Below are 18,818 nucleotides of genomic sequence, written 5' to 3' on the forward strand. Positions count from 1 at the left end.
ACTGACAAAGAAAATGACCAACCTCCCATCGTCCATGAAAAGCTTGCTTTTGAAAAACATTCCTCGCCTGAGATCTGGTGTCTACAAGGCCATCAACTTCCACAAAGCGCAAAGCCAGTTGTCCTTGCAGCAAAACCCAGAACCTTGTTGAGGACATAAGGAACGGTGCATTCCATGTCTTTGGTGACCATCAAAAACGTCCGGACTATTTTTGTCGGGGCCCAAATGATGAACAAATCGTGTGCCCGAACTTCGACAATGTGGCCTTTTCAATGAAATCGTTGTTGCAATGGACCGTGTTGTGAACAATGCTAGCAGCCTGATAATGGATGTGGACAACAATGCAGCTGAACATTTCAATGCTGTGGTTGCAAAATACGTCGGCGGAAAGCGCATTAACCACTCGCAGAAACATTAGTGCCGCACTCGGACGTTAGGCGCTGTCGTCTCGTTCAACTCCGAGCAGTACCACCGCTCTATCCACAAGGCGATGTACAGCAGCAGCCTGGGAAAGTTCACGAAGCGCATGCTGAAGCATCGCGCTGACGTAAACGCTGCAAGAAAGAAAAGTCGTTTCTTATCATCAACCTCGTTATAAACGCTTGCTTACGAGCATTTTCTCTGGAAAATCCAAGGCAGATGCTGATTATGGACCCGATGCTCAAAGGCCCACATGGAACCGGAAGAGTTTCGACTGGATTGTGACCACTACAAAAGTTGTCTGCGGCTATCACCAATAGAGGCTCAACAACTCGAAAAAGACACCATCGGTCCAGTGTCGCGGTCCAGGTCGCAGAAAGGAGAAAACGGTTGACCGCGTCTATGTTCGGCAAGGTTTGCAAAATGCTTCCTACAACAAGCTGTACCAGCACTGTTCGCGCCAGGCTTTACACTCACGTGCACACCAAGTCTATGGAATACCGCCACAAGAACGAGCCCATAGAGATTTCAAAGCTCGAGAAAAACATGGAAATCGCTGTCTTCCCATGTGGTCTGTTCGTCGATCAGAACCAGCCATTCCTTGCAGCGGCGCCTGATGGTCTCATGGGCGAAGACACCGTCGTAGAAGTCAAGTGTCCATACTCGGCGCGAGATCTTTCTCCACTACAAGCTAAATACGGAAATGTGATCTACAGGACTTGACTCCCCTCTTCGTATACGCTCATTTTCTTCCACTACAAGCTGTGAAAGACAAAAAAATTCAATATTCCCGGATTGCTGCGGATGAAAGCCTCCTACTCAAGGAAAACAGCGACTACCATTACCCAATACAAGGTCAGCTGCAGATCATTTAGCGCGAATTCTGCCTGTTCGTGATTTTCGCTGGAAATGAGATATCGGTTCAACGTATCTCGAGAAACGACGCTTTCTGGGAAACAAAAATGTCAAAGCCACTCCAGATGCTTTTCGACAACTGCCTGCTCCCAGAATTGGTTCATCCACGACAGAGCCGAGGAATGCCAGTACGGAATCCGAGCTAGATTATTGAGGCACGGCAAGCCAGAGAAGAAGAAAAAAAAAAGAAACGTGAAGCAGGATCTTCCTGAAATGTAGTACTGTATTCGGACGGCCCGACGCCAAAGGCCAAGGGGCCTGTTTGACTCGTGATTGGGCTCTGAGAACTCTAAACGTCTATAAGTACCACACTTGCGTTCGCAACTGCCATCTACAGCTTATTTACTATTTCGTTACAACCACCGTAACGGTACTCCAAATCAGGTGCACACATACAAAGCTTTCATTATGTGAGAAAGGCTTGGAAGACAATGGGATGAGAATGTTGACCACTGGATGGGTCTGCACGAACAGCGCGTCTGTGCGACACATCAGTGTTCCAGTATGTCAGCATCACCTCTGGAGGCCACAGTGCAAAGGCAGCAAGTACAGGTACAAACAGAGCAATGAGCGTGCCACAATCAACGAAGAAAGAAGGAAGTCACTGAAAAGGTTAGCCAGCTGTAAGACTCGAACCCACATGTTCTGGGTCACCGACCCAGGGCTCGTTCATTGTTCTTAGGCACTTGAGGCTTTGTGTGTGTTGCGCTTTCGTCTGTGTTCCAGCCTCAAAACATCAATTTCCATCGTGCTACAATCCCAGCTGTGGACGGCCGTTTCGAGCTTGTTGGCTCTCATCCGCACAGCGTAGGGATGTGACACGCTCTAGGGTCGGCACGAACAGTGTGTCTCTGCCCCATGGACGGTCTTCGAAACCTTAGGATCAGTCTTGCAAAAAAGGTGTCGCCAGACCCATAAACAATGAAAACAGTTGATATCTAGGTAGCGTTCATTGTTGTGGTTACATGTGAGATGGGAAAACGAAGCTTCCTGTAAACAGTTCGAGTACGTCATAAAGATTGCTAGCACGCGTCAGCAAGAAGCCAGACTAACAATAAAATGTATATTATATTTCATGGACGTTATGATACGCGTATGTCCTCACACTGCACACTTGTATTGGTGGGTAGTAGAAATTCATAAATATGTCCTCATAGGTTTCACGTATTTTTATTGAAATAAAAATATTATTGCAGTAAGGTTACGCATAAGATATTTAGCCATTTTCAGCGGTGGCAGAAAAATGTGCGCTTGATATGGTGGGGATGTTGCTATAGTTGAGTGAAAGGTGCGTGTATGAGAAAAGGTCTCCGGAGAAAAGGTCCCCCCAAAAGTGCATCCCACAGAGATTGCTTGTTGGCTGCTCTTTTATTGGTTTGCGCTTGTTGGCAACATAGTTCTGTGGATGCTAAGAAGGACATTTCGATATGGTACGACGAAAGATATTAAATTGAGAGCCATATAAAATCTTAGTTCAACCTTGTTTAGAGGATGCATCTGCGGTCTGGGATTCCTACACATGCACGCTATTGGAAAAAAAAATAGAGAAAGTACAAAGATCTGCTCCCCCGCTTATCTTGTCTAGGTTTCGAAGGATTTCGTCGGTTACATGTATGTTACAAGGACCAAATTCAGATTCACTTGCACATAGGCGCAAAGCAAATAAGCTAAAACTGTTGTTTCTCCTACACAATGGTCAGTTGAATAGACACGTTAAAAATACATTGTTAAAATTTGTTTCCTTTTCTTTATCAACATGCCAGGTAAACCAATAAAATCAAATCGATCAAATGACCGCTACCGTTTCGATCAAATGGCTTTTGACCAAATATCCCGCGTTCGATCAAACGGCTTTCGACGAAATGTCCTGGAACCGACATTAAATATATAAGACAGCTGTATACTGTGCTAGAATTTGTCCAACACAAAATGTTGTGCCACGTATTGTCCTCTTGCCCGATTAGTGACCGTTTCAAACGAAGGACAAATAACAAATGGAATGAGACACGTTATCATGAAACGTAGGTTCCCTACGCTGGGGCATGGTTTGTAAATTTACGATATTTTATATGCGTACACATGTTTAATCAACGAATAAGGCACACTTGTTCTGTCAATACACCGCAGTCGGCTTTTCGGAAACATTCCGTCTGCAAAATGTTCTAGTGTAAGAACTCAGCGCAAAAAAAAAAAAAGTCACCAGGCGGATATAAATAAGCGCGGGCGAACAAAATATAACATTTAGACTTTGCGCGCGTCGAGAAAGTCAGAGAAGCTAACCGCCGAATTCATGAACAAGCCTCGACTCGACGTGCCACCTCGATGCGAACGAGCGGAGGAAAGTGCTGCTCCTCCACTCGAAGAGCCCATGCGCTTCATGAACCCGTTTCGTGGATTCCTCCGCCAAGGCACTCCTCGAGAAACAGTCCTCAAATAAAGCTGTACTCCCGTCCCCAGCCGTCCTTCGAGACCCCTGGCAAATGTCGATTTTCGTGCTCAAAACACACTTATGGCATGAAAAATAAATATATATCTTTACTTTATTCCTACCAATACGCATTACAAATACAAACAAAGGAATGCAAGTGTTTGAAGAAGGGTGCAGGTGTTTCGAACAGGGCAACAGACAGATAGGTTTTCTATTTTTCTGGTTTGGCAACTACAACCACAACGGCAGTAGCTAGTTTAATGGCATGGTCACCTCGTATCAAATAATATGAAAGATGGTGTCACTGCTTGTCACTATTCTATGTTACAATATGCAGCGTGAATGCTGTTTGTTAGCGGATTGCTACGTTTACCCAACGTCTAGAGGGCAGCTATAAACAAACAAACAAAGAGACAAATAAAAAGATTTTACACCAAGGTGCCGAGAGTTCCAGGCTGCTCGAAAGAATCGGGGGAGACCAATCTTGAGTAGGCACCACGAGCATGTCGTACGAATTTTTGTGGCTCTCATTCGGAGGTATGCGACAGAACTCTTATGACCGTTTGAGACGAAAAGTGCACAATTTTTTTTTTCGACTACAAAAAAAAAGGAGAAAGAGAAAACATCAGCCGTTTTAGTCATAGCTGGAGCAGGGGTTGGTCCAGGTTGATACTGTATAAAGATCACGGAGAAACAGAAGCATTAAGCAGGCAGATCAGATGTTTATTTTTTTAGGTGTCCCATAAATGCACGGTTTCTCTTTTTTGCACCACTTTTTGCGTGAAAACATCCTTCAAACATACCTTCTTTGTGCTAGTTGTGCGACAGAAGGAAAATTTACTACACCTTGTCTTGAAAAGTGTGCTTGCGAGAAGGTGTGGGATTTTTCCACAACAGGGCACACCGTCGACTCTGACGCATTCACAAGGTCACCCCGACAGTCCGAAAAGAACTAATGTCATAAAATCACATGTTGACGGGCAGCTGTAGCACAGGAGGTAGCGGCAGCCCACGATTGCACACACTTTCTCCAGCGGCAATGTATACCATATGAGGAACTCGTGATAATCAAAATGTTCAAAGAGAGTTACAGGGAAGGGTAACGGTAACGGAAACAGAAACGGTATATTACCGAAATTAGACATGGTAACGATAACGGAAACGGAAACGCGTACCACTCCATTACGTGAAACAGAAACGGAAACGAAAATTATCGTCCGGTATTGAATTCGGGTAATGACTTTTCCTGTTGTGCGATGCCATTAGCGTGACGTTTCGTTTTATTTTGGTATTTTGATAACTCAATTCCCTGTAATGCTCTAAATACTATACGTAAGCATGGAAACAAAGCGCAATATTGGATCTCGAGGGTGCATCCCTCGCATACCTCGTCCCAGTCCTCATAACTCCATGACATCAACACCTAACTGTACTCCACCATAGCACGAGGATGTCAGTCTACGATTTTTAGTTATTTATTTTCACTTTTTTTTTTATTTCGCGGTAGCTATGGCAGTATAATTTACTACTGAGAGCGCCCGGTTATGAATGCGACATTGGATGAAGGTTACGCCAATCTTGAGTTGCTGGACTCAGTGTGACTGAAGACATGTTCCTAAATCTTTAAAAAAAATCTTGCAAGATGTGCGCATCCCGACGACGTAAAACGACTTGTGTAGTGTGTACGCGTGACAGCAAAGCAGCACTTGGGCAAAACAGGGTGCTGACAGAGCCAGACTGGCTGTCCTCCCGCAGCTCTGTAACAGCTTTTCCATTACCGGAAACAGTAACGGAAACGTAACGGAAACGAAATTGAAATGCTGGTATCAGAAACGGATAACGGAAACGAAAATATAGCAGTAACGAAAATGGAAACGGTAACGAAAATACGGCCGTTACCGTTCCCTGAAGCCCATTATTCAACGTCGTCGCACAGTGTTAGTGTCGTCAGCACCCAGTTAAAGGCCATCGTGGCACAAAACGCCCCATGAACGTAGCAAGCGACTTGACTTCCTCCATGATACCTGCCAAACCCCACTTGAGGAGAGTTCTCCAGGTAGCACGGATGCTACCCCGAGGTTTTCGAGGAATGCGCGGGGGAATTCCTCCACCCAAGGAGCGTTTCCGAGTCAAGGTCCATTTATGAAGCGCAAAACCGGCCTCGAGGAGCCGCTCGAGTCGAGTTTTGAGTCGAGGCTCATTCATGAATTCGGCTGCAAGATAACATAACACCAAGAAGTCACCAGATGCAGTCCACAAAGGGGCAAAAAGGAAGAATTCGCCTTCATCGGGACCTCCTTCTTTCGTTCCTTCTTTTTCTGTAGCTCAGTTGACCTTGGCAACCCAAATATCACGTGAGAGGAGGCCACACGTGTTTATGGGACTACAGAGTCCCGCGGAGGAGTGAGTGATACCCCTGTCCGACGGACTAATTTAGTGTCACTTTTAAGCGAGTGACACTTGCACTTACCGCCGAATTCATGAACAAGCCTCGACTCGACGCTCCGCCTCGTCTCCAACGTGTGGAGGAAAGTGCTGCTCCTCCACTCGAAGAGCCCATGCGTTTCATGAACCCGTTTCGGGGATTCCTCCGCCAAGGCGTTCCTCGAGAAACAGCCCTCGAATAAAGCTGTACTCTCGTCCCCAGCCGTCTTTCGGGACACCTCGGAAATGTTGATTTTTGTACTTAAAACACACGTATGGCATGAAAAATTAATATATTTCTTTACTTTATTTCGACGAACGTGCATTACAAATACAAACACAAAAGATTGCAAGTGTTTGAAGAAGGGTGCAGGTGTTTCGAACAGGGAAACAGACCCATAGGTTTTCTAGTTTTCTGGTCTGGCAACTACAACCACAACGGCAGCAGCTAGCTTAATGGCATAGTCACCGCGTATCAAATATTATGAAAGATGGTGTCACTGCTTCTCACTATTCTATGTTACCATATGTAGCGTGAACGCTCTTTTTTAGCAGATTAATACGTACCCAACGCCTAGAGGGCAGGTATAAACAAGCAAACCAACAAAAATATTTTACAACAACCAGAGTTCCAGTCGGATCGAAAAAATCGGGGAGACCATTCTTGGGGAGGCACCGCGAGCATGTCGTACGAGCTTTTATGGCCCCATTCGCGTTCTGCCTAAACGGTGGAGCATGTTATCCCACCCAACAAAAGGAATTGGTACTATTGGGACATCTCCCAATTACCCTAAAAAGGGAGGAGAAATGGGACAGAACTCGCGACAGTTTGTGCACGCTTTTCCTCGACAAAAAAAAAAAAAAGGATAAAGGACTGAAAGAAACATGAATGAAAGATTCATAGCTGAAGCGGGGCTTCGTCCAGCTTGATAGTGTAAAGTCTACGGAGAAACAAGCATTGAGCGGGTAGAGCAGGTGTTTATTTTTTAGATGTCCCATAAATGCAGAGGTTTCTTTTTTTGCGCCACTTTTTCCGTGAAAACATCGTTCAAACATACCTTCTTTGTGCTGAGTAGCACGACAGAAGGAAAATTTACTACACATTGTCTTGAAAAGTGTACTTGCGAGAAGGTATGCGATTTTTTCCACAACGCGGCACACCATCGGCACTGACACATTCACAGGGTCTCCCGCGAAAAGTCCAAAAGGTCCTAACGCCATAAAATCACATGTCGACGGGCAGGTGTAATACAGGAGGTAGCGGCAGCCCACGATTGCACACACTTTCCTCCAGCGGCAGCGTATCCAAAAGGCTTCGTACGGTTGTCTTCATGAAGCGGTACCATATACCATACGAGGAACGCGTGGTCGTCAAAAAGCACGAAGGGGGTTTGATGACCCCTTATTGGACGTCGTCGCACAGTGGTAGTGTCACGTCAGCACCCAGTTAAAGGCCATCGTGGCACAAAACACTCGATGAACGCAGCGAACAACCTGTCTTCCGCCATGACACCAGCCAAACTCGAGTTGAGCGCTCTCAAGGTAGAGCCGATGCTACCTCGAGATTTTCGAGAATTGCGCGGGGGAATTCCTCCACTCGAGGAGCGTTTCGAATCAAGGTCGATATATGAAGCGCAAAACCGCTCTGGAGGAGCAGCTCGAGTCGAGTTCCGAGTCGAGGCCCGTTCATGAATTCGGCTGTTAGTGTCATTCGTGTGCTGTCACACGACATCTTTTAGTGACACTCGGCTAAAAGTGCACTAACGATTTAGTGAGTTCCCGAAACTCACTTCACTTGCCTTCGGCAGACAAAGTGTGTAGCCTCGACGGCAGGCTTTGTGGTACAGGGAAAAATATTGAGAAAAGGCGAGGGGTCCCTACACCACAATATGTTTAAGAAAGTATTTTCAACAGCGTGTTTATTTTGTTTAAGTACAGTGTGGGATGGTATCAAAAAACATGTCATTACTCTCGTTAACAGCCTATGACAACTTCGCGGTCTCGGCAATCCGGCGGCTGCATTTTTGTTGTGGAACATGTTTGAGGCCAATTTGTTTAATGTTGGACAAAGATTAACAGGGGGTGTTTCTAAATTAAAGAAAAAACATTTTGAGGAAGGTATTGTGGAGCATGCCTCAAAATTTTGCCGCCGTTTATTCTTGTCTATCGTAATTGCCATCACTACCATAAGTGACACTTACTTAGGCCGTGTAGCAAGCACGTAGTGAAAGTGACATTCGCTGGTTAGAGTGTACTACACGAAAATGACACTAAATCATCCCGTGTGACAGGTGTATTACTTGTACCAAGGGTAATGGTGACAGCTTTCACAAGGCTGAGACCCGTATGTTCGTGTGGCGCCATCTACACGCGAATAAATCGTGAATCGGAGATACCGCTTCACTCGTATCCTCTCTTAGCGTGTGCCGCAATGTGACATCGTCTTTAAGGCAACTTGTACCATGTCATGAAGATCTTCGGCAGGATTCGATCCTGTAACCTTGCGACCAGCATGCACATAGTTACCAACTGATACACCGAGGTCGGTTTCGATTATAATCGCAATAATTTCGGTAGTTTCAAACATTCATTGCAGTATTTTCGCAGTACAAACATTCTCTTGTCAATACCGAAAACGCAGCTGAAATGTAAGGAAAAGCAACTGTGGCTATGGGCGGCGTACAGATGTGGACAGACGGGGAGAGGACAGCAGGAAGGAGTGGGGGACAGGGGGATTTGTATGCGTCCTCGGCCGACTTTAGGCGTAACTGTGACGACATTCGTCCGACAAGTCTTCGGAAAACCCAGGGAAAACCTTAGACAGCACAGCTGGCGCTAGGACTCGAACCATCCACTTCCCAGTCTTCAGCACGACCTTGGTTACCGCCAACGAGCGGACGCCTTAGCCCACTCGGCCATGCCACTGGTCCGAAAACGAAACTAATAGCGAGTTTTAGCAAACCATTTTGACGCCCCGGTACGGTACACGGTACGACAATCCGAAACGATATCACGATACGTCAGACTGACGCTGTTGACGTTTTAGTACACGTGGAAGGAGACGGCACAGTTAATTAACGTCGTAGCGCTCCCGCATGGCAATTGCCGAACCCTGAACCGTGAACCGTGTTACGCTGTTGATGAGTTCTGTTATTGCAGTCCGTTTCGTTGCATCCACGAAAGGTCTACTCGCAATCACCTTGAGCAGCATAAAAATGCTACGGGAGTACGCACCACCATCTTACTTCTCGCGTAGTTGGCCTAGTCGTCTTCTCCTTTTCCCCTCTCGGGGCCAGAGACCCACGCGACATCTCCGATAACACGGTACGCTATTCCTGAAAGAACTGATGTTCTGAGGCTGGAGCAACATAGAGGGGACAAATACATACAAAGCCTCAATTTGCCTCGAGGAGATCCGTATCGGCGATACGCTAGCCAAGCTCCGATTGCGTCGCGCATGCGTCGTGAGATCAACGCCGTAGCGTAGGGTAACCGTAGCGTATCGGAGAACGGTCCACGAATCCCGATTTTTTTTAAATTGGGGCTTTACATCGCGAGACAACTGACATCCCACCTGAGAGTTCTTTGCCTTCCCACCTTTGCCCACCTGAGGATTCTTTAGCGTACGATGAAAGCTCATCACACGGCACCCCGTATTTAACGTCCCTCGCGGAAGACGGCGCGCCTAAGCAACTTGCACCCTGCCACCAAGTTGCTGGCGTCCTCGGCCGGGTTTGAACCCGCGACCTCAGGATCAGAAGGCGAGCACGCTACCGACTGAGCCACAGAGGCCGGTTCTAATCACAATGATGTCGGAAACGCTAACAGAAGGCAAGGTAAGTGAGTAACGGAAACAGTAACCGTTCCATCATGTTTCCGCGCTTCAACTACCTTGACAACATTAAAGCAGTCAGTAATCAAACGACATTCTGACTCACCTTCACTGAATCTGTATACCACGAAGTGCACATCTTTCATGGAATACGGATAGCCACTAAATGCACGATGGCGAGAGCATGGCATCGATCGTGAGCAAAAATTGCGCTCCTGCTTTTCGTTTATTTCAGTGTCAAATAGTTATACTTTTGAAGTTTTCGTTCAGCTTTTACAGTTTATCTGCACCAAAAACGTCAGAATCCGCCCACGAGGGTCACAGACGTCACACAGCGTCGATGGCAGAAAAAGAGAAGCAAACCCTGTCTCAAATTCATGCGGACATCACTTTACTAATGACTGCTGTCAATAAGCAAAAGAAGAGGAAAAAGGGAAAACGAACGAGAAAGGAGTCGCATAACGGAACAATTGCCTCCACGAAACAGACTTGAAAACAACGCCGATCTCATGAAAGTGTTCCCGTAATGCTCCCATTAAGCACAATACGATCCCGAGTGGAGAAATAGAGACACGGTAAGACGCAATAATCCCCGCAGAAAGAATGTCATTGAAGTCTCGCAAGGGCAACGCTCTGATGATTTGGAGTCGGCGCAATAAAGTCTTCGGAAAGAAATATTTTTCTTCTTTTGGAATGGTTGTTTCAGACATGTTCCAATTAGCACTGGCTTTGGCATGTTTCTTAGCAAGTTCTACGAAGTTCCCCTGAAAATCGCGGTCTTGGGCGTTGAGCGGGTTCGTTGTCATGGAAATCGTTCGCGGTATTAGTCGGATGTGTAAGCAGGGCAGCTTCATTGGATTCATTCGACGACATCGCTGCGAAGTAACAATATAGCTGTCTATAAAGGGATATACTGGAGTCGTCGACTAGTCTTGAGATGGAGGTTGTTTTCGGCGGTAAGGTTGGGTGTTGATGCAAATGCAAAAGTAAAGCGTCCTAGTTTCCGTGAAAAACCGAACTGTCCTTCGCACCCGGTTTCGGTGGTTTTACAGTGACATAAGGGGCTGCATCTTAGTGGACGTCACAAGGACGTGTGACCGAGATCAAGATGACTGAGAAGTATTTTCATACACAATAAAACGTATTCGGCAAATTTTCTCTCGAACTGGTGACTTCATTGGCTGGCAGAGCAAAAGCAGGAAGCTACACACAGTGACGTCACGGCAAATTTCAATTACAGATCGTTGGCTGAGCTTTCTTCAGGATATTGACAGTCGCTTTAGCAATGTTTCTTCGGCCATTATTCCTTAAAAGGTGAGCCGGAGACGGAAGTTACATCAAAGGAAGTAAAACAGTTAGTGGTTTAATGCATTAGTTAACAGAAAATAATTATAACTCATTATAATTTAAAAAGTAAAAAAATACTGATGATCGGCGTTTCGGAGGAAGCTCCTCCATCATATATATACATACATATATATAATCTCAGGAGTAATAGAAATAAGGCTTACAAGATTGAGATGTTGAATCGGTTTCATATTTACCACGGTGAAACGTACCAACTAGAGTTCCTCGCGGACAAAGGAATGTTTCACCTGCATTGAGTAATTGAGCCCGAATCGTCGGCATCGGTAGATTATTATAGGTATCTATCACTTTCTGTGCATTGTCATGTGTAGCGAGGAAGCAGCATACGCGCTCTTGCTAAAACACAACATTTGGTTTGAACTCAGCGATGCGATATTCTGTATAGCAAGCACCACACGTTCAACGCAGTCCACGCATCAGCAAGCCTAACCGACAGCAGCGCTTCTCAATGCCGGCGCAACTTAACTCCACGGGCAAGAGCCGCTCCGTGACATATATTACGGTTACCATGAGGTTTCGTAGCGTGAAGCAAATGTATGTATGTAGTTAGAGATTTTTTGGCGCAAGGGCTACTTAGGCCAAAGAGCGCCAAGTCACTGATGAAAAAATTCATGGATTATGTAACGAGTGATTTGTTTAAAAGCAGGAAGACATTAAAATAGCGTGAAGCAAATAGTGATGCACTCAGTAGCTCAAAAGTTTTGAAGAGCAGGTCACAACGTCTCAACACACCGCATGCTACAATGGATGCGAGCTTGTTGGTTGCAAGTGCTGCCCTCAGAGATAGAACCCCTCTAGACAGTACGCTCCGTCTCATTTTCTTGCATCACATTAAAGAGGAACGGCATCGTGGGTGGCAGCAAAACACAATGTAAGACACTATTTGGGTAGTCACTTCAAGGATTATGCGTAAAAATGTAATGCTTCGTTCCATATTCATCTCTTTTAGAAATCTGCTACACATTCCATAAGAAATTTATTGACGAAACGTAACGGATACATTGAATTACATTCAGAAACACGAAGAATCATTATGCGAAGGATGTTAAGTCGATTTCAACGATCGTCTCCCGTGTCTCATTTCTCTTGCAGTTAAAGGCTCACGAAAGAGAAATCGCTCTGTTGCGTCGCGAACTCGTCGGTCTTACCGGCTGACACTAAGAACACATGCTACAGGGAAGAATAGTCTTGTAAAGAGAATGTTCTACTATAACACACACGAAGGACCAGATTCGTGTCACGATACACAGAATACTGTTTCACGAAATTATTGGTCATATATATTCTTTCAGAGTGATCGAAGTCCAAAACGGTTATCGAAAACCGTATTCCGACTGCTACTTTGTCATAGAAATTTGGTACATGGAGTGAGCACTTCCACAGCTTCGTCGCTCTTGAGGGCACATCAGGCCGGAGCAAACGCGTCCAGCGAAGTCGTCGATGACGAATTCATGTCAGTACTCAGCGAAACTCTGCTCTTGAAAATGTCGAACACCACCACGTAGACCAGAACGCCGACAAAGACTACGAGTATAGTCGTGAAGAGAACTGGTCCCCACACATACTCCGGGTCCATTCGACAGCCTTCTGTAGTGAACTGCTTCGGTTCGTCGCTGTCGTCGCCGCAGTTGTTAATTCCGTTGCAAGTCCATTGTTTGGATATGCAAACGCGGCTCGAGGCGCATGTGAACATCACTCTTTCATCGCAAGCATCACCTCGCCTGTAAGTGGTGAAAGCGATGTTGACACCAGTGTACTTGCTGGAGAATGGCGGAGATACTGAGAGGTAGACTCGAACGTCACCTTGTGAAATAACAGTAAAGGAATCAGCGCGGTTGAACACAAACAGGAAAACCCTACACTGCAATTTCCCCAATCGTGTTACAGACAGCCTACGGAAACGATTTTTATTATATATGATTAAGACACTTGAGCTACGTGCGCCCTACATGTACACATAATAACTTCAGAAAGAGCCCGCCTAGAGCGAAATGGGTGCAAGGGAATCGATTGGCAATAAAGTGTGGATCATGCGCGCTACATGCTTTCACACTTCAAAGAATACGACTTCCGTCGTGTCGTTTGAAAAGCGTAGCCGCATGCGCGCGTCGTACAAGCGCTTCCGAAGGAAATGCTGCAAGATATACCTTTTCGTAAAAGGTGTCCCTTAAGGTAAAAGCTTCGGGTTCAAAACGCTATAAACTGCAGACGCATAAAAACGGCATTCGAAGGCGATGTCATAGGATATTGTGTTATCGGTTCCATGCCATATCGTCTGGCCACGCACTGTATCGTCTTACGTAACGTCTTACTATAACTCGGCGTCCAATTGCTGTTCCATCGTGCATTTAAGAGCCTCGCCAGGGGAAAAAAAAAAGAAACTGCTCCATCGCGCTCAACTTTCTAAACGCCGCTATTCCTAGGCCACGTACCTGTCTGCAGCCAAAGAGTAACCCGCGGGGGCCATGAATACACTGGCTACGTTCAATATACTCGCACTCTATTATCGTTACTAAACACTAATCGACGAAAATTTTGGAGCCTGATTACTCCCCAGGTACCATTGTCCATATATCTGATGCACACCGCATGCAACCTTACAATGACCGTCTCGAGTCGTATGCTTGGCCTAACCTTTAACTGATCGCTTTCGACCGGCGCGGCTCAAAACGACTGGCGGCTTGGCAATGTGATTCCAATCTTTAAAAGCGGTGATAAGAATAACCCTTTTAATTACGGACGCATTTCACTAACATGTACCTAGTTCAAACTTCTCGAGCACATTATATTCGCTCAATCTCATATCCCTTGAGTTCAGTTCTTTTCTCTCTCTCTCTCTCTTCGACTGCTACACACGCGGGTATTCCTGCGAAACTAGCTTCCTTGTGGCACGATATGCGCACTAACTTGTATTGCAGCCCCCGAACTGACACCATTTTTTACGCTGTAGAAACGCTTTCGATAAGATGTCGCATACTCTCCTGATTAGCATATCTTGCACATTTAAATATAAACCCCAAGTCGGTTAAAACAGCTTCCTTACCAACCGCCAACAGTGTGTTCTCGTAAATATCTAATTCCCACTCGTCCCAATTACATATGGAAAGATTGTTCGTTAATAAAGCTAAAAAAAGAAAATAGTGTCGGTGGGGTATTGCGTAATTGGCTTTGGCGCTTGCCTTGCTAATCCTATACTCGCCCTGCCTGAACTGATCCATGAAGTGTTCGCCTTGAGTAAAAAGCGCGCAATCATCACTTTCTGATGGCATAATTTTTTAGTCTATTGTTGTGACATTATGCGCCATGTCTGTATTTAGATTAATGACCGATTAGTTGAACCTGGATAGTCTGCTCCGTGTAGCTTGTTTCTCTGTGGCTTTCCTTATCAATGTACACAAATCAATCATCAGGGTAAATAGATGAATGATACATCCATCGGCAACAGTAATTTAAATTGCTAAGTTACACAGTCGACGCTCGCACACAAGGCTTGCGTTGAGAGCAATTTTACTTGCAACAAAACAATTACTCGAACACGAGGAAACTAGTTTTCATACATATTAAAATATAAGATGTCATAAGAAAAGAACGACACGTCATTCCATATCCGCATATGTAATAAAAACCAATTTCTTGTTTCAGTGTCCCGTTACAAGCTGTGCGCTGTGTTGCGAGTTTAAGTAAAAATAAAGCGTCAATAAATAATACCGACCCAGGCAGGATAATCATATTTTAGCGCATTCAGCTGTAACTATAACAAATTGAAATGTGGCGCTCTTTTTTTTTTTTTTTTTTTCTCATACGGTACCTTGAGAACGTGTCATCCAATCGTTACACTTATGATAATTGAATTTCTACATGCAATAAGATAAGTAACAGCCCGTTTTCCGTGTTTTTGCTGCGATCGCGTCTCCAGAACCAGATGTAGCTGCTAAGGAATTCAAGACTAATTTATGGATCAGGTACGGGAGAATAAGAAACGGGAAATACCATGTGTGTCAATGGGACAGTCATTCATATCAGGCGTATCCTCTGTGCATAGCCCTTGCAGCTGAACGTCTTCTGCTGTTACAATGTGGAAATTAACTACCACCTTCACTACAGGCATTCGTTCTTCCCACCTCACACTTCGTGCTAGCAGACCTACTGGATGTCGTAAAAAAAAACAAAAAAAAAACTTGCATTTATGATAATCCTTGTCTTACTATGGGGTGTCATTAGGACGCTCTATTTTCAAATGTGCTTCTTAAGCTGCCCAGTGAGCCGGATATCCGTTGCTCCACTACATCCAGGTAACTTGATCTTACCTATAGCATCACCATTGCCAAGTCATCAAGGTTTAACTTGCTGAAGAAGTATTCTAAGCCATAACTCTGTGCACGCATGTGTTATATTAAAAACAAAAGGATATGTCACCCTCTTGGAGTTTGCGTTCCTCTTCTAAATATGATTCGTGTAATTGTAACTGCAATTTGTTTGATTCCATAATCACGAAGATTTTCGGACGCTAGTTTGCTTCGTGTGGAGGCCTGTAGTATCAACAGAGGTATCACCAGCTTTCACAAATTAGGCGACCTATCTGTGCGAAAAACCGAGCTTTTATCACCTATCTTTATCAGACCTATTTAATGCTGATTTCCACGTCAACTAGCAGTAGAAGAGAACAAAGCATAATCCTGGTATAGTGTGCAAGCTCAGAATTAACTCGTTTTTCATTGACTTTTGCAACTGTCTGCATGCGTTTGTTGATTTCAACACGCTCTACATGCGTAACCGACTCGCCCAACAAAACCCGTGCACCACGGCGATTAAATATAATAATAAATAGATAAATAAAATAATAAATAAAAATAAAAGGAACTATGTAGTCACTATCCCACGTGGACTAAACGAAGTACTTCGGAAGCAAGCGAGCAAGCCTAGGAGTTACTAAGCAATCAACAGGAATGGAAAATAAACGTGGCAAACGCGACACACACGCATAGTTTCTTTCGCTTCGCTCCGGTCGCAAATCAAAGCGTAGATTTTATGTGTCATAAATTAGCCATGAGTTAATACCTGCCTCAGAGGCAGTAAAACATAAGGACCACAGAAACATCCCCGATGTCATTCAATGTGTGATTTATTCAGCAATGTTCTCGGCCGTGTCTGCACATATATGTATACATCTGCTCGTGCTCACGTGTCTCACAAAATGTTTCCTGGTCTTACGTGTAAAGTTTATTTGTTTCGCTGATTTTCAGTTGAAACATTTTCGTCAACCACACAGACTCAACCACGGATATAGCAAGTCTATATAGCCTACATGTTTTACAAAACTTCACTGTGTACTTGTGCTGTATACCAGATCTGCAGACATTGCCCTCCGCGTTTTATATATCAATTAACAATTTCCGTTGAGTCCTAGTCACCAGTCGTCCGAGTAATTTTTGCAAGCACAGCCATACAAGTGCTACGTGGTAGAACATGTGTGTTTCATGATAGGGACGGGGCCCACCAGTAGGGCAGTCAGTAGGGTTCTACAATAAGGTACCCAAGCGACCCTTGGGAGGCCCAAAGAAATAAGGAGTCATCACTGCTCGTGCCCAGAACTCAGTGTTCTGCAGAATGGGCAGTGACGGCTTACTTCTTTGGGGCCTTAAAACGATTTGGTACACTTTCTAAAATGGCCTATTGTCTGTTCGAAATATCGGCGCCTCCCGATCTGAAGATTGTGCTTTGATTCATCCTAACCCGACCGCTGGATTTTGCACGTTTCGTCATGAGCGTTCAACGCATGCTAACGGTCGTCTTTCACTGGGTCTGCCAGAACGCTGTCAATTACTATGCGAAAGTAACAGGTGGGAGGGGGGTCGGTGGACAAACAGTGAGAGGTACGTTGTATGAGGTACCATAATGTGTACTGATCCCTTTCTTTCACATGCTAAAGGCACCACGGTACGTGAACTAGCCCGTTTGGTATCACGTATTGAAGAACGAGAACCTGCCGTAGAGACACAAAATACCAAACCTTCCGTACCTTCAACCATATCATAGTTACTTTCGTTGTTCCGCAAGGTGCACCAGGGCCGATTGTATTGGAAGGTGTCGCTTTTGCCGCCCTCTACGAGAATGTAATCATCGCAAGTGTCTTCGCTCCTCCTGAGATTGAGCAATCGAATGACAACGATGACAGCTCGAGCAGAGCTGGACACAGTAAAGCCACAGCGGTGACGTACTCGAGCAGGGTAGGAAAGGGCAACCACAGCGGACGAGTTGAGTTCACCCAAGTGGAGGTGGCCCAAACTGTTCTCTCTGCACACATCCCTGAAAAGGTGCGTGTTATCCCAGGCGTGGGAACATGTCAGAATAATGAACACAATGCAGAGCCGCAGGCTAGCCATTACAGTAGTGTTTCTTCTTCTTCGCTTCCTTCAGATTTCGGACTATTGGCCACACTGAGAGGACACAAACTGCATGTATCCGGACATGGGCTCGCGGGATGTACAAAAAGTGCAAGTAAGCACAAGAAACATGCAAGTCGTACCGTTCCGCTACAATACTGTCACAGCTAATAGTATTATACGAATACCAGTGGTGCAAGGTGCCACAATGAGATGCTGTCAGCGGCAAGGCTTTGCCAGCGATACATTAGGGGGTAACGTTAATATAAATACCGCCATTCAATCAGTCATGATAACCTCCTTGTGTAAAACCTTAGCGGTTCTGTGCAGTAACTGAACCGGTTAATTTTCAAGCTGTGGTTTGGCTGATTTAAATGCGTGAGCGTTGTCAGTATACATAGTTTATTATCGAAGAAGTCGAAGTGTGAGAATTACATTCACCGTATTGACATTTACACAATGTGAAGAAACGTGATAATTCACGACACGGTTTTACAAGGGAAACGAGCTAAGTCTACCCATTCAAGTATTCATATACAAGATAAAAAAAAGAACAATCATGATAGCACAACGCCTATCGCAGCTGACTCCCACTGCTAACTCCTATTCAATCTCATTATGGCCGCGCTGCTTGTATCGCGAGTATAACTTGCAATTAGCTCGCAACTAGCTAACTAAGTTGTAGCTAACTTATATGTAATAACTGTCGTATTAACTTCTTAGCAGGCTACATTTGTCTATTGTCATCGGGTAAGCAGCTGACAGCTTTACATTGACCGCACTGACCGCAGCAAGCATCTCCGGAGGAGTGGGTTTATTTGCACGCAAAACAACAACGACGACAAAGAGCAGGTTGATCCCTGCAAACAGCGGTTTCCATATCGTACAGGAAGATACATTATACACAAGCTATAAGATATACCAAAACATAACAGTAGCAACTCATATTTAGAGCCTCTTTTTCAGTTTTGGAACAACAAATTATTTTACTATATTTATACTTTCAAAACGATTCGTGTATGCTAAACATGAATTCATCAATTTTTTT

At 44.9% G+C, this 18,818-nt stretch overlaps 2 protein-coding genes across 6 annotated transcripts in view; both read right to left on the reverse strand.

Annotated features, from left to right (window-relative positions):
- LOC135378282 (atrial natriuretic peptide receptor 2-like) overlaps positions 1–18,818 on the reverse strand; it is a 765,968-nt gene that overhangs the window by 166,268 nt on the left and 580,882 nt on the right. The gene's annotated exons all lie outside the window — the stretch shown is intronic.
- Positions 12,347–17,774, reverse strand: LOC135378283 (uncharacterized). 2 transcript variants are annotated; one of them, XM_064611270.1, is made up of 3 exons: positions 17,606–17,774; positions 17,407–17,528; positions 12,347–13,190 (listed from the first exon to the last, which is right to left on the reverse strand). In XM_064611270.1, exons 1-3 carry the CDS (start codon positions 17,689–17,691, stop codon positions 12,793–12,795), a joined length of 606 nt encoding a protein of 201 aa, XP_064467340.1. In that variant the 5' UTR covers positions 17,692–17,774; the 3' UTR covers positions 12,347–12,792. The 2 variants fall into 2 exon arrangements, with proteins under 2 accessions (XP_064467340.1, XP_064467339.1); XM_064611269.1 differs by having other exon boundaries at positions 17,407–17,774.

Source organism: Ornithodoros turicata, chromosome 1 (genome assembly GCF_037126465.1).
Source record: "Ornithodoros turicata isolate Travis chromosome 1, ASM3712646v1, whole genome shotgun sequence".
NCBI lineage: Eukaryota > Metazoa > Arthropoda > Arachnida > Ixodida > Argasidae > Ornithodoros > Ornithodoros turicata.

What these genes read in the sequence shown, in the direction of transcription:
- LOC135378283 (XM_064611269.1), bottom strand. Translation starts at nt 17,770, where the DNA reads ATGGCTAGCCTGCGGCTCTGCATTGTGTTCATTATTCTGACATGTTCC. An exon ending in TAACTATGATATGGTTGAAG is followed by an intron (nt 13,191 to 17,406) that starts GTACGGAAGGTT and finishes TTATTTCACAAG; the next exon opens with GTGACGTTCGAGTCTACCTC.